Source organism: Monodon monoceros, unplaced genomic scaffold (assembly GCF_005190385.1).
Source record: "Monodon monoceros isolate NGI ecotype Baffin Bay Population unplaced genomic scaffold, NGI_Narwhal_1 Super_Scaffold_6, whole genome shotgun sequence".
Classification (NCBI taxonomy): Eukaryota; Metazoa; Chordata; class Mammalia; order Artiodactyla; family Monodontidae; genus Monodon; species Monodon monoceros.
The window spans coordinates 6,575,650-6,590,790 of NW_021703783.1; the positions used below are offsets into that span (position 1 = coordinate 6,575,650).

Sequence of the window (15,141 nt, forward strand, 5' to 3'; positions counted from 1 at the left end):
ACTGCTTAGATCTCTACTAGGTTTCTTCTTTCTGGCCACTTGATACCTGAATCTCATTTTTTTTGGTTTTATTATCCCAAGAAACTTCTTATCCCATAGAAATGTTAGAGACAACATAATTTGGCCCAGACCTGTAAGCCGCTGTCTCTCTCTTCGCTTCTGAATCCAGAAGAGGAGGACGGTGAGAGAGGCAAACAGAATGACCCCAAGGATCCCAAGTGCAACAACGGATGAGCGACCTGAGCACAGGTAAACATCACAAGAGGTAATAACGTCTTAGCTAAAAGACCTGGGTCACCAGTTACTGTCCCTCTCTTAAGTCAGATACAGGATTGCTGAAGTAAATTTCAAACCCTCAGAACTTCGGACCCAAAGTATCTTAATAAGAGGGATTCTAAACAATGCAGACAATTAGCCCCATGCTCGTAATCCCCTTGGATACCTGTGGCGTTTAGTGATCCTTCATTCTTTGCAATTTCTGTAGGAGAAAAGAGGAGAGACTCAGTTCTGGGAGTAATATATGAAACCACTATGTCTGTGTCCTGTCTGAGGCTTTAGCCTCTCAACCAAGAAAATTACTCCTTCCCACCCAAAACTAGAGGCACCTAGTTTTTCGTCTCTCTGCACACGGATACATGTAAGTTATGTGCTTGTCCTCGGTGAGGGCCAATGTATAACAACACATGTTTTCATCATTCTTCAGACTGAAACATACATGGTTCTTTCCCCACTAGATCCCTGGGTTGGTACTTCCAGGCCTTCCATAATGCACTCCACGGCCCACCCTCTCTTTGTTGCCAGAGATTCCAGGCTCAATCCAGACTCCCTGCACTCACCTGAGCACTTCACAGAAGCATCCTCCTTGTGGCCACAGTCACTGTGGCCCCAGGACAGGGCAGGACAATCCCACAGGGAGGACTCATTCCCCTTGCACTTCACTTCATTGAGCCATATGGGCCCCGTCCCCTGGCCAAACGCCGCCTCTTTTCCTGCCTCCAAAGCTAAGCCACAGCCCAGCTGTTGACACACCACCTGAGCATCGTCAAGGTCCCAGGAGTCATCACATACTGTGCCCCAGGAACCTCCGTGCCAGACCTCCACACGTCCAGAACAATTAGTGGTTCCTTCCTGAAGTCTTATTTTGTCTGAAAAGCCAGAGAGAGACACCTAGATCATTTCTGAGAAGATAAAACTCCCAGGAGGTCACAGGGGAAAAGAGAGATTTGAAACTCTTTTAAAAATCTCTGTTTTAGTAAGCTGGAATGAAGTAAGAGAGTGGCATGGACATATATACACTACCAAACGTAAGGTAGATAGCTAGTGGGAAGCAGCCGCATAGCACAGGGAGATCAGCTCGGTGCTCTGTGACCACCTAGAGGGGTGGGATAGGGAGGGTGGGAGGGAGGGAGATGCAAGAGGGAGGAGATATGGGGATATACGTATATGTATAGCTGATTCACTCTGTTATACAGCAGCAACTAACACACCATTGTAAAGCAATTATACTCCAATAAAGGAGAGACCTTCAAGATGGCGGAGGAGTAAGATGTGGAGATCACCTTCTTCCCCACAGATACATCAGAAATATATCTACATGTGGAACAACTCCTACAGAACACCTATCGAATGCAGGCAGAGGACCTCAGACTTCCCAAAAGGCAAGAAACTCCCCCACATACCTGGGTACAGCAGAAGAAAAAAGAACAGAGACAAAAGAATAGGGACGGTACCTGCACCTCTGGGAGGGAGCTGTGAAGGAGGAAATGTTTCCACACACTAGGAAGCCCCTTCGCGGGCGGAGACTGCGGGTGGCGGAGTCGGGGAGCTTCAGAGCCGCGGAGGAGAGTGCAGCAACAGGGGTGCGGAGGGCAAAGCGGAGAGATTCCCGCACAGAGGATCGGGGCCGACCGGCACTCACCGGCCCGAGAGGCTTGTCTGCTCACCCGCCGGGGCGGGTGGGGCTGGGAGCTGAGGCTCGGGCTTCGGTCGGAGCGCTGGGAGAGGACTGGGGTTGGCAGCGTGAACACAGCCTGAAGGGGGCTAGTGCGCCACCGCTAGCCAGGAGGGAGTACGGGGAAAAGTCTGGACCTTCCTAAAAGGCAAGAGACCATTGTTTCGGGGTGCGTGAGGAGAGGGGATTCAGAGCACCGTCTAAACGAGCTCCAGAGACGGGCGCGAGCCGCGGCTAAAAGCGCGGACCCCAGAGACGGGCATGAGACGCTAAGGCTGCTGCCGCCACCTAGAAGCCTGTGTGCGAGCACGGGTCACTCTCCACACCCCACTTCCGGGGAGCCTGTGCAGCCCGCCACTGCCAGGGTCCCGGGATCCAGGGACAACTTCCCCGGGAGAACGCACGGCGCGCCTCAGGCTGGCGCAACGTCACGCCGGCCTCTGCCACCGCAGGCCCGCCCCGCACTCTGTACCCCTCCCCCCCCCCGGCCTGAGTGAGCCAGAGCCCCCAAATCAGCGGCTCCTTTAACCCCGTCCTGTCTGAGCGAAGAACAGACGCCCTCTGGCGACCTAAACGCAGAGGCGGGGCCAAATCCAAAGCAGAGCCCCTGGGAGCTGTGAGAGCAAAGAAGAGAAAGGGAAATCTCTCCCAGCAGCCTCAGGAGCAGCGGATTAAAGCTCCACAGTCAACTTGATGTACCTGTATCTGTGGAATACATGAATACACAACGAATCATCCCAAATTGAGGAGGGGGACTTTGGGAGCAACTGTAGACTTGGGGTTTGCTTTCTGCATCTAATTTGTTTCTAGTTTTATGTTTACCTTAGTTTAGTATTTACAGTTTATTATCATTGGTAGATCTGTTTATTGATTTGGTTGCTCTCTTCCTTTTTCTTTATATATAGATATACATTGCTTTTTCCTTTTTCTCTTTTTGTGAGTGTGTATGTGTATGCTTCTTTGTGTGATTTTATCTGTATAGCTTTACTTTTACCAGTTGTCCTAGGGTTCTGCTTTCCGTCTTTTTTGTTTGTTTGTTTTTAGTATAGTTTTTAGTACTTGTTATCAGTGGCGGATTTCTTTATTGGTTTGGTTGCTCTCTTCTTTCTTTCTTTCTTTCATGATTATAATTTTTTAATTTTTAATGATATTTTAATAACTTTATTTTATTATTTTTTTCTTTCTTTCTTCTTTTTCTCCCTTTTCGTCTGAGCCGTGTGGAGGACAGGCCCTTGGTGCTCCAGCCAGGAGTCAGGCCTGTGCCTATGAGGTGGGAGAGCTGAGTTCAGGACATGGTCCACCAGAGATCTCCCAGCTCCACGTAATATCAAACGGTGAAAGCTCTCCCAGAGATCTCCATCTCAACACTAAGACCCAGCTCCGCTCAATGAGCAGCAAGCTACAATGTTGGACACCCTATGCCAAACAACTAGCAAGACAGGAACACAACCCCACCCATTAGCAGAGAGGCTGCCTAAAATCAGAATAAGATTGCAGACACCCTAAAACACACCACCGGATGTGGTCCTGCCCACCAGAAAGGCAAGATCCAGTCTCATCCACCAGAACACAGGCACCAGTTCCCTCCACCAGGATGCCTACATAATCCACTGAAACAACCTTACCCACTGGGGGCAGACACCACAAAAAACAGGAACTACGAACCTGCAGCCTGCAAAAAGGAGACCCCAAACACAGTAAGTTAAGCAAAATGAGAAGACAGAGAAATACACAGCAGATGAAGAAGCAAGATAAAAACCCACCAGACCAAACAAATGAAGAGGAAATAGGTGGTCTACCTGAAAAAGAATTCAGAATAATGATAGTAAAGATGATCCAAAATCTTGGCAATAGAATGGAGAAAATACAAGAAATGTTTAACAAGGACGTAGAACAACTAAAGAGCAAACAAACAATGATGAAGAACACAATAAATGAAACTAAAAATTCTCTAGAAGGAATCAATAGCAGAATAACTGAGGCAGAAGAACAGATAAGTGACCTGGAAGATAAAATAGTGGAAATTAACTACCGCAGAGCAGAATAAGGAAAAAAGAATGAAAAGAATTGAGGACAGTCTCAGAGACCTCGGGAACAACATTAAATGCACCAACATATGAATTATAGGCGTCCCGGAGAAAGAAAAGAAAATATTTGAAGAGACTATAGTTGAAAACTTCCCTAATATGGGAAAGGAAACAGTCAATCAAGTCCAGGAAGCACAGAGAGTCCCATACAAGATAAATCCAAGGAGAAACATGACAAGACTCGTATTAATCAAACTATCAAAAATTAAATACAAAGAAAAAATATTAAAAGCAGCAAGGGAAAAACAACAAATAACATACAAGGGAATCCTCATAAGGTTAACAGCTAATCTTTCAGCAGAAACTCTGCAAGTCAGAAGGGCATGGCAGGACATATTTAAAGTGATGAAAGGGAAAAACCTACAACCAACATTACTCTACCAAGCAAGGATCTCATTCAGATTTGACAGAGAAATTAAAACCCTTACAGACAAGCAAAAGCTAAGAGAATTCAGCACCACCAAACCAGCTTTACAACAAATGCTAAGGAAACTTCTCTAGGCAGGAAACACAAGAGAAGGAAAACACCTATAATACCAAACCCAAATCAATTAAGAAAATGGTAATAGAAATGTACATATTGATAACTATCTTAAATGTAAATGGATTAAATGCTGCAACCAAAAGACATAGACTGGCTGAATGGATACAAAAACAAGACCCATACATATGCTGTCTACAAGAGGCCCACTTCAGACCTAGGGACACATACAGACTGAAATTGAGGGGATGGAAAAAGATATTCCATGCAAATGAAAATCAAAAGAAAGCTGGAGTAAATTCTCATATCAGACAAAATAGACTTTGAAATAAAGACTATTACAAGAGACAAAGAAGGGCACTATATAATGATCAAGGGATCAATCCAAGAAGAAGATATAACAATTGTAAATATTTATGCACCCAACAAAGGAGTACCTCAATACATAAGGCAAATGCTAACAGCTATAAAAGGGGAAATCGACAGTAACACAATAATAGTAGGGGCCTTTAACACGCCACTTTCACCAATGGACAGATCATCCAAAATGAAAATAAATAAGGAAACACAAGCTTTAAATGACACATTAAACAAGATGGACTTAATTGATATTGATAGGACATTCCATCCAAAAACAACAGGATACACTCTCTTCTCAAGTGCTCATGTAACATTCTTCAGGATAGATCATATCTTGGGACACAAATCAAGCCCTGGTAAATTTAAGAAAATTGAAATCGTATCAAGTATCTTTTCTGACCAAAATGCTATGAGAGGGCTTCCCTGGTGGCGCAGTGGTTGAGAGTCTGCCTGCCGATGAAGGGGACACGGGTTCGTGGCCCAGTCTAGGAAGATCCCACATGCCACGGAGAGGCTGGGCCTGTGAGCCATGGCTGCTGAGCCTGTGCGTCTGGAGCCTGTGCTCCGCAACAGGAGAGGCCACAACAGTGAGAGGCCTGCATACCGCAAACAAAACAAAACAAAACAAAATCCTCAACAAAATACTAGCAAGCAGAATCCAACAGCACATTAAAAGGATCATACACGATGATCAAGGGGGTTTATCCGAGGAAAGCAAGGATTCTTCAATATACGCAAAACAATCAACGTGATACACCATATTAACAAACTGAAGGATAAAAACCATATGGTAATCTCAATAGATGCAGAAAAAGCTTTTGACAAAATTCAACACCCATTTATGATAAAAACCCTTCAGAAAGTAGGCAAAGAGGGAACTTACCTCAACATAATAAAGGTCATATATGAAAAACCACAGCCAACATCGTTCTCAATGGTGAAAAACTGAGATCAGGAGCAAGACAAGGTTGTCCACTCTCACCACTATTATTCAACATAGTTTTGGAAATTTTAGCCACAGCAATCAGAGAAGAAAAAGAAATAAAAGGAATCCGAATAAGTAAAGCTGTCACTGTTTGCAGATGACATGATACTATACATAGAGAATCCTAAACATGCTACCAGAAAACTACTAGAGCTAATCAATGAATTTGGAAAAGTAGCAGGATACAAAATTATGCACAGAAATCTCTTGTATTCCTATACACTAATGATGAAAAATCTGAAAGTGAAATTAAGAAAACACTCCCATTTACCAATGCAAGAAAAAGAATAAAATACCTAGGAATAAACCTACCTAAGGAGACAAAAGACCTGTATGCAGAAAACTATAAGACACTGATGAAAGAAATTAAAGATGATACATATAGGTTGAGAGATATACCATGTTATTGGATTGGAAAAATCAACATTGCGAAAATGACTATACTACCCAAAGCAGTCTACAGATTCAATGCAATCCCTATCAAACTACCAATGGCATTTTTCACAGAAGTAGAACAAAAAATTTCACAATTTGTATGGAAACACAAAAGACCCTGAAGAGCCAAAGCAATCTTGAGAAAGAAATATGGAGCTGGAGGAATCAGGCTCTCTGACTTCAGACTATACTACAAAGCTACAGTAATCAAGACACTATGGTATGGCACAAAAACAGAAATACAGATCAATGGAACAGGACAGAAAGCCCAGAGATAAACCCATGCATATATGGTCACCTTATTTTTGATAAAGGAGGCAAGAATATACAATGGAGAAAAGACAACCTCTTCATTAAGTGGTGCTGGGAAAACTGGACAGCTACATGTAAAAGAATGAAATTAGAACTGTCCCTAACACCATACACAAAAATAAACTCGAAATGGATTAAAGACCTAAATGTAAGGCCAGACACTATCAAACTCTTAGAGGAAAACATAGGCAGAACACTCTATGACATAAATCAGAGCAAGATCCTTTTTGACCCACCTCCTAGAGAAATGGAAATAAAAATAAACAAATGGGACCTAATGAAACTTAAAAGCTTTTGCACAGCAAAGGAAAACATAAACAAGATGAAAAGACAACCCTCAGAATGGGAGAGGATATTTTGCAAATGAAGCAACTGACAAAGGACTAATCTCCAAAATTTACAAGCAGCTCATGCAGCTCAATATCAAAAAAACAAACAACCCAGTCCAAAAAATGGGCAGAAGACCTATATAGACATTTCTCCAAAGAAGATATACAGAATGCCAACAAACACATGAAAGAATGCTCAACTTCACTAATCATTAGGGAAATGCAAATCAAAACTACAATGAGGTATCATCTCACACCAGTCAGAATGGCCATCATCAAAAAATCTAGAAACAACAAATGCTGGAGCAGGTGTGGAGAAAAGGGAACCCTCTTGCACTGTTGGTGGAAATGTAAATTGATACAGCCACTATGAAGAACAGTATGGAGGTTCCTTAAAAACTAAAAATAGAACTACCATATGACCCAGCAATCCCACTACTTGGCATATACCCTGAGAAAACCATAATTCAAAAAGAGTCATGTACTACAATGTTCATTGCAGTTCTATTTACAATAGCCAGGATGTGGAAGCAACCTAAGTGTCCATTGACAGATGAATGGATAAAGAAGATGCGGCACATATATACAATGGAATATTACTCAGCCATAAAAAGAAACGAAATTGAACTATTTGTAGTGAGATGGTTGGACCTAGAGTCTGTCCTACAGAGTGAGGTAAGTCAGAAGGAGAAAAACAAATACCGTATGCTAACACATATAAGTGGAATAAAAAAATAAAATGGTTCTGAAGAACCTAGGGGCAGGACAGGAATAAAGACACAGACGTAGAGAATGGACTTTAGGACACAGGGAGGGGGAAGGGTATGCTGGGTAGAAGTGAGAGAGTGTCATGGACATATATACACTACCAAATGTAAAATAGATAGCTAGTGGGAAGCAGCTGCATAGCACGGGGAGATCAGCTTGGTGCTTTGTGTCCACCTAGAGGGTTGGGATAGGGAGGGTGGGAGGGAGATGCAAGAGGGAGGAGATATGGGGATATATGTATATGTATAGCTGATGCACTTTGTTATAAAGCAGAAACTAACACACCATTGTAAAGCAATTATACTCCAATAAAGATGTTTAAAAATAAAAGGATTATGATATTAAAAAATCTGTTTTAAAACTTTGCTTATTTAATGTGTATTTTAAATTTTACTTTTTTTTTTCTTTTTCTTTTTTGCGGTACGTGGGCCTCTCACTTTTGTGGCCTCTCCCGTTGCGGAGCACAGGCTCCGGACGCGCAGGCTCAGCGGACATGGCTCACGGGCCCAGCCACTCCGCGGCATGTGGGATCTTCCTGGACCGGGGCAAGAACCCGTGTCCCCTGCATCGGCAGGCGGACTCTCAACCACTGTGCCACCAGGGAAGCCCTAAATTTTACATTTTTACAAAATTCATCTTTTATGAAAGTATATGTCCCTCCAGCAAACTGGGTGTATTTCATCCTGGACGTAAGAATATTAGTGTGACACGTGAAACTAACACAGCATTGTAAGTCAACTATACTCCAATAAAATTTTTTAAAAAAGAATGTTAGTGTGACTTAGGAAATGTCAAATAGATAAAGTTAACATTGTAAATATATAATGTTAAATTCTCTCAAACTGCCAGGTAGATAGAAATCTTCTTCCAGCTTAAAAAGGTGTAGAATGGGAAAATAATTCAGGATTGATCTTTCTGACTGCTTTATATTAAGTGTAACGAGATACTATTTGAAAGAAAAATGGGGCAATTCAATAGTCAAATGCTGAATTACATATTCTCTTCTCCTCACTTGTTCACAGAGATAGCAACTGAATAAAACTTTGAGAAGACCGTCAGAGTATGATAGTTTTTGGGGAAATGATCACTGATCCTGAGTACCTACAGGCCAAATTAAATACAACCCATTACATTATCCAGGTAGAATAAGGATTAACCAAAGTTTACTCATTCTTGCTTAGTTAGATCAGAAGATGCTAGTGGAGCTACAGAATGGAAGTTTCATACAGTCCAACGGATACTCACTGGCACACGAGATCCAGGTCTCCTCCGAGGGGCTGGCCAGTCTCTTCTTCCATGGAGATGATGGGCACTGCCATAAGGTGTCAGGCCCTTTAGGACACTGAACATTGTCCACCCACATGTGTCTGGACATCGTCTTGTCTGAAGATGCAGGGATGATGCTCCCTTTGTCCGCACAGCCCAGCTGCCTGCATACCACTCCCACCGTGGCTGCAGACATGTTACTCTTGCCAACGCTGCCCCAAGCTCCATTGTAAAAAACTTCCAGGTGTCCTGCACAGGTATCTCTGCTGGTTTCACTGATGAGTCTCAGAGACATGAACTCTGGGGTGAGATACAGAGTTAGCAGTTTTAAATCTTTTCTGAAGATTCAGAGGACTCTCTCCCTTTACTCTGATGTGAGAATGGATTTAAAAATAGGTACGATACATTAGTAATTTCATTCTAGTAATTCTTTAGAAACTTCTGGATGATTTGGTAGATGTTGTTAAAATATAGTATTTGTTCTATAAATATTTCTGGTTTTCTAGTCTTGGATTTTGTAATTAGAGACCTCTTTAAAATGCCAACAGTGATTCTAAGTTGACTTCTAAATCTTAATCAAAGGCTCAGAGCCTTTTATGAATTACGTAGTTTGGATTTTTTTCTCCCTAAATTACTGTACTTTTAGCTTTCTAACCCTATTCTGTTCATTTTTTGGCAGTTGTCCTTGATAGTTAAAATTTATTGAGATACTCAGCCACTAAAACCAATGTTTTATATACATTTCCTTAAAATGAAATATTTCCCTTTCTGACACTTCACAATTTTGTTGTGTATGTCCTGTACCAGATTTACGTCACTGAATGTGATTGATAGCAAAATCTCTTCTGGCGCACAGAATTTTTCACTTCCCTAAGTCACAGAACTCTTTTTTTCCCATACACTACAACTGAGTACATTTCTGTACTTCACAATGCTTTCTAAAATCTTACCATGTATACAAAACAAGAGCAGTGTCCTGTTATGGTAATTTATCTGTCATTAAAAATTACTTGGGCATGGTGATTATCTTCTTCTCTGTAGAATGTAGCACCAAATGTATTTCTGCTGTCCTTTTTAATCTACTTTATTAATACAGCTATCATCAAGCAGTGCACTAAATCCTTACCCAACATCCAGCTCCACATATGTTCATAAAAGAAATTATGATTAGTTTTGCTGTCATTTTCATGATATGCAAACTCACTTCTGAATTTTTCTCTTTCTGATATAATACTACCTTGCACATGAGGTAGCACTAATTCATCAAATCCACACTTCTGGCAGCCCGAATCTCACAAGCGTTCCCTCTGAACCTGTATTTTAGGGAATTTGCTCAGATTAATATCCTTCACTACCCTTTGCCCCACCTCAGTCCTTTCTTATACAATTATAATCAATTGTAATTATGCAGAACTTACCTGAGCAGATAACTCCTGCATCCTCCTTATGCCTGCAGTTGTGCCGCCCCCAGCCATGGGAATGGCATTGCCAAATACGAGATTCTTTTCCATTACAGTTCACCTCATCCAGCCAGATGGGCCCTGTTCCTTCCCCAAAATGAGCAGAACCGATGGCATTAATGGCCCCTCCACAGCCCAGCTGTTTGCACACCACGTGGGCATCATTCAGGTCCCAGCTGTCATCACAGATGGTGCCCCAGGAGCCCTCATGATAGATCTCTATTCTCCCAGCACAACGCCCGCCTCCATTTACCAGGCGAAGTTGACCACTCCCTGCAAAGAGAAAATAAAATATAAATGCATTTCTAAGGATTTTGAGATCATTTTCATAGACTGGTCACTGATTCTTACCTATGCAGGGAACACCACTTTCTTCTGAAAAAATAGAGCTTGTTGGGTCCGAGGATGATAAATTGCACGGGGGTAGCGTCTGACTCTGGTTTCCTGCAAACACCAAACGTCATCAGTCACAAGAGATACAAAAAGTTGGGGTGACGAAAGGAGGTCAGCTGGAGTGTTCAATAGGTGAGCTAGGACAAACATAGCTTTAGAGAAAGGTGGATGGGTCAACCAGGCTGGGAATGAATCAGGTACTCTGAGAAGGCACATGGTTAAGCACTAAATAATTATGAGGCCCATGAAAATTAAGTTTACTTTCCCTCTAAAAAGATAAATGAAGTTAATATTCTGGCACACTTCTCATGATCCCTCAAAATGGATCACTCCCTTTTACTTCTGTTCTTCGCTATAGTTATGCCCTCTCTTAAGGCACACCACCGTGGGAGAGGCTCATCGTTGGCTGCCCTTTTTCTCTTACCTGAGCAGATTACAGAGGCCACTTGCCCCAAAGAACACAGCGATGCACCCAGAGCAGTCATGGGACAATCTCCCATGTGCCTCTCAGTCCCAGTGCAGTGAAACATGTGCCTCCAGACCTGCCCACTTCCTTTCCCAAAAGGTGCTCCTCTTGGGGTAGAAAGGGCAACTCCACATTTAAGCTGCTGGCAGAGAACATGAGCATCTTCCATGTCCCAGTGAGAGTCGCAGAGAGATCCCCAGGTCCCAAGAATCTTGAGCTCCACTCTTCCCTCACATGGGGACTTGCCATGAACCAAGCGAACTTCTGTGTATCCTGAAAGGAGACAGGGCTTTAAAAAGAAGTCTGTGACTACCTAACCCTACCCTCTTCACAGTATGGGAACACGTTGAACATGTGCTCTGGGTCTCACTTGAGCAGACTACTCCAACATCCCTGCTGTGTCTACAAGTCCCGTCTGGGCGGGGTGCTACTGGGCAGAGTGAAAGATGGGACTCGTGCCCCTCACACTGGAATTCTTCAGCCCAGATCTGTCCGTTTCCTTCTCCAAAGTGAGCTCCCCCCAGGATAGAGACGACTGTGCCGCATTGTAATTCCCTGCATAGCACGCTGGCCGCTTCCAGAGAGAAGTCAGAATCACAGACGGTGCCCCAGGTGTCGCCATGTTTCACTTCAACACGACCAGAGCAGGGAATGTCCCCTCCGACTAGTCTGGGTTCCCTGTGGGCTGAAAAATAATATTTCAGTGAGAGAGAACATGATTCCAAGATTTGCCTTCATGATGAGAGTGAGGCAGCGAGTGAAAAGTGAGAAAGGGAAGCTATTCTCCCCTCTTGGCTTTTCTGCCTAGAGTTCGGCTTAGCAAATTCCAGACCTCCCCATCCTTCATTGGACCACTTCATCGGAGACAATTCTGGAACTTTGCCTCCTGGAACCTGTAATTCCTGGAGCATGATTACTCTTTCCTTTCAGTATTTTGCCTATATTAAGCATCACGTTGGAGACCACAGATAATGGGTGTCCATTCTCTCTACTTTTTAGCCCTATATGCAGTCCTTCACCCAAGCGGTCTGCCCCAACCATTTCAAATGGTTCTAGGTAAGGATTTTTAATATATCAACACTTCTTGCTTCCAAAATGAACAGCAGACCTCTTCTTCCCTGTCACACTTGACCCGAGATGCTCCTTTTCCCTGTTTTCTCCTCCTTCCTTCCTGACAGTGCTTTATCAGAATCTTTCGTGTGTTCCCCAACCAAAGTTCTATCCTCCTTTCTCATCTTCTCAATGGACATCTTCTCTTAACTGCCAATAAATATGTTTTCATCTATACATTTCTCTTTAAATTTATATGTATAAGCAGATCTACTTGGACATCTGGAACTTAAGGTGTTCAAAATGGAATGAATTATGTACTGACAACCCCATTGTATTCCTTACTCAATTAATGGTGTCCAGGACCAAATTAGAATCACCTGAAATTGAACCCCCTTTATATCTCCCCATAAAACATGGTAATAATGATAGTAGTGAATATTAAAGTGAACACTTATCTTGTGTGTGTATATATATATATATATATATGGCATTTTAGTAAGTATTTAACAAACATTATTTCATCCTTACAATTGCCTTAGGGTATAACTATTAATAACATTCCAGTTTTACAGACAAGGAAACTAAAACATAGAGAACTGTAGTAATTTGTTAAGGTCGCACAGCAAATTAGCGAAGGGCCAGGATTTGAAGCCAGGCAGTGTACTAGAGAGCCTAGAATCGTGATCCCCTACAATACACTGCACATGAAGAAGCCACCAGTATGTGTCAGTCTTCCAGCATATTTTCCCTCCATATTTATAGTTACTTTGATGTAATCTGTCATCATATGTCATGCAGACTTTTTATTTATTTATTTAATTTATTTATTTTTGGCTGCGTTGGGTCTTCGTTGCTGCACCCGGGCTTTTCTCTAGTTGCGGCGAGCGGGGGCTACTCTTCGTTGTGGTGCACGGGCTTCTCATTGCAGCGGCTTGTCTTCTTGCGGAGCATAGGCTCTAGGTACATGGTCTTCAGTAGTTGTGGCTCATGAGCTCTAGAGCGCAGGCTCAGTAGTTGTGGCGTACAGACATAGTTGCCCCGCGGCATGTCGGATCTTAGTTCCCCGACCAGGGATCGAACCCGTGTCCCCTGCATTGGCAGGCGGATTCTTAACCACTGTGCCACCAGGGATGCCCTGTCATGTAGACTTTTGCAATAGCTTCCTAAGTGGTCTCCTAGCTTCTAAATCGTCTTTCCAAGAAATCTACACCATGACCATGAGTGTATTATTAAAGTTCAAATATTTTCACGTAATTTCTTTGTCTTCAAGGTAAGTCGGTGTTTCTTTACTACTTATATAATAATTTATCTTTTTAACAAATATTATTAAGAACCTACAATATTTTAGGCATTTGGATGAGCACAGAGTTCAGTCTATCAGTGAGGATAGATAATTCTAATACTACTACTAATAATCATAACCACAGTAGCTAACGTGTATTGATCACTTGCTGTGTAATTCCCATGAGGGAGTAGATATTATTATCACCATTTTTTTCTTTTGAGGAAATTGCAGCACAGAGAGCTTTGGCAGCTTCCCCAATATCACCCATCTATTCAAATTAAGGGGGGATAATAAGCATTGTTTTCTTAACATACTTGAAAATACTCTATGATGTCACCTGAAAAGCCTTAACATCTATTACTCTACCAATCATACCGGATACCTCAGCCTAAATGTGCTTTCTCAAGCTTCTGTACCTCTGCAGACACTTTTCTCTCTACTTATGTATTTCCCAACCTTATGTACCTGGGAAAAAATTACTTCTTTTCAAGGCTGCTCAGTTTCTCATTAATTGCTCTCTCCTTCAAGAACACATAATTTAGTAGAGGATACACATGTTCAAATAATAATTTGAGTCCAAAACTAGATACATATTTTAGATACAAAACTAACAAATGAAGGAGTCACCAGCTCTATTAAACCTGAACTGAGTTTGATAAAAAGATGAGGAGTTTGCCAAGTAAATAATGTGTGATATGGCATTTAAGGAATACAGTCATGAAATAGCATGATGTAATTGAGAAATTATGGATAATTTACCATGGTTGGAATTTAAAACGTAAAGAAAAGACACACCAGAAATAGAGCTGAAGAAATGGGGCTCAGGTTCTAAGGACATTCTTTGCCGGGTTGAGAGCACACTCATCAAGATAAGTGTGACTTTCTTTTAACATACTCAGCGGTAATTCAAGTTACGTGCAAGATACAAACTATTTCCTTTAATTCATCTTAAAAGAGAGGAAAGAAAGGAAATGCATATAAATTGGACTTTCTAAAAGGCATAAGTCTTTTAGCGATGCCTGCTGTTAAATATCACTAATTTTTACGATCCCTCAACATTACTATCAGCATGACACAGATATACTATCAGCCCTCGCCAATTTCCTAGAGTGTTCTAGATCTGACTATATTCTCTATTATAGAAGCATAGAATAACTCAGCATGCAAAATTTTCACCACTTATCCAGTAAATATGTACAAAGCAAGTTCTATCCAAATTTGAGTTGAAGAACACGTTGCTTTCTAAACACAGCTAAGACTTTAAAGCAAATAATGCCTCTACAACACAAATAATGAGATTCTTGAGTCAAGTCCTTGATTTAATCTTGTTGAATCATTATTTGAGCATGAAATTCCTCCAAGATATCATTAGCTAATATTCATATAATCCTATTCCACTTTTGGACAGACCTAAACCTTTGAATAAAAACAGTTTCTTAGATTGAGCCAAATTCAGCTTTCTTTTAACCTCTTGCTCTCTCATCTAGATCAATCTCGAACAAAATAAAAC

General features: G+C 41.9%; 1 protein-coding gene and 1 long non-coding RNA gene across 3 annotated transcripts in view; one reads left to right on the plus strand and one right to left on the minus strand.

The window, feature by feature from the left end:
* Nucleotides 1-15,141, minus strand: part of CD163 (CD163 molecule) — a 34,688-nt gene that overhangs the window by 5,378 nt on the left and 14,169 nt on the right. For both annotated transcript variants that reach the window (XM_029205561.1, XM_029205559.1), the window contains exons 7-14: nt 11,664-11,978; nt 11,252-11,566; nt 10,786-10,878; nt 10,393-10,707; nt 8,954-9,274; nt 837-1,145; nt 443-478; nt 132-239 (exon numbers count right to left, since the gene is read on the minus strand). In XM_029205561.1, coding sequence (XP_029061394.1) covers nt 132-239; nt 443-478; nt 837-1,145; nt 8,954-9,274; nt 10,393-10,707; nt 10,786-10,878; nt 11,252-11,566; nt 11,664-11,978 — 1,812 coding nt within the window. The remainder of the gene's footprint in view (nt 1-131; nt 240-442; nt 479-836; nt 1,146-8,953; nt 9,275-10,392; nt 10,708-10,785; nt 10,879-11,251; nt 11,567-11,663; nt 11,979-15,141) is intronic.
* On the plus strand, nt 170-1,537 carry LOC114885562. The gene is made up of 3 exons (XR_003791138.1): nt 170-249; nt 485-637; nt 1,473-1,537. It is a non-coding gene; the product is annotated as an uncharacterized LOC114885562 (long non-coding RNA).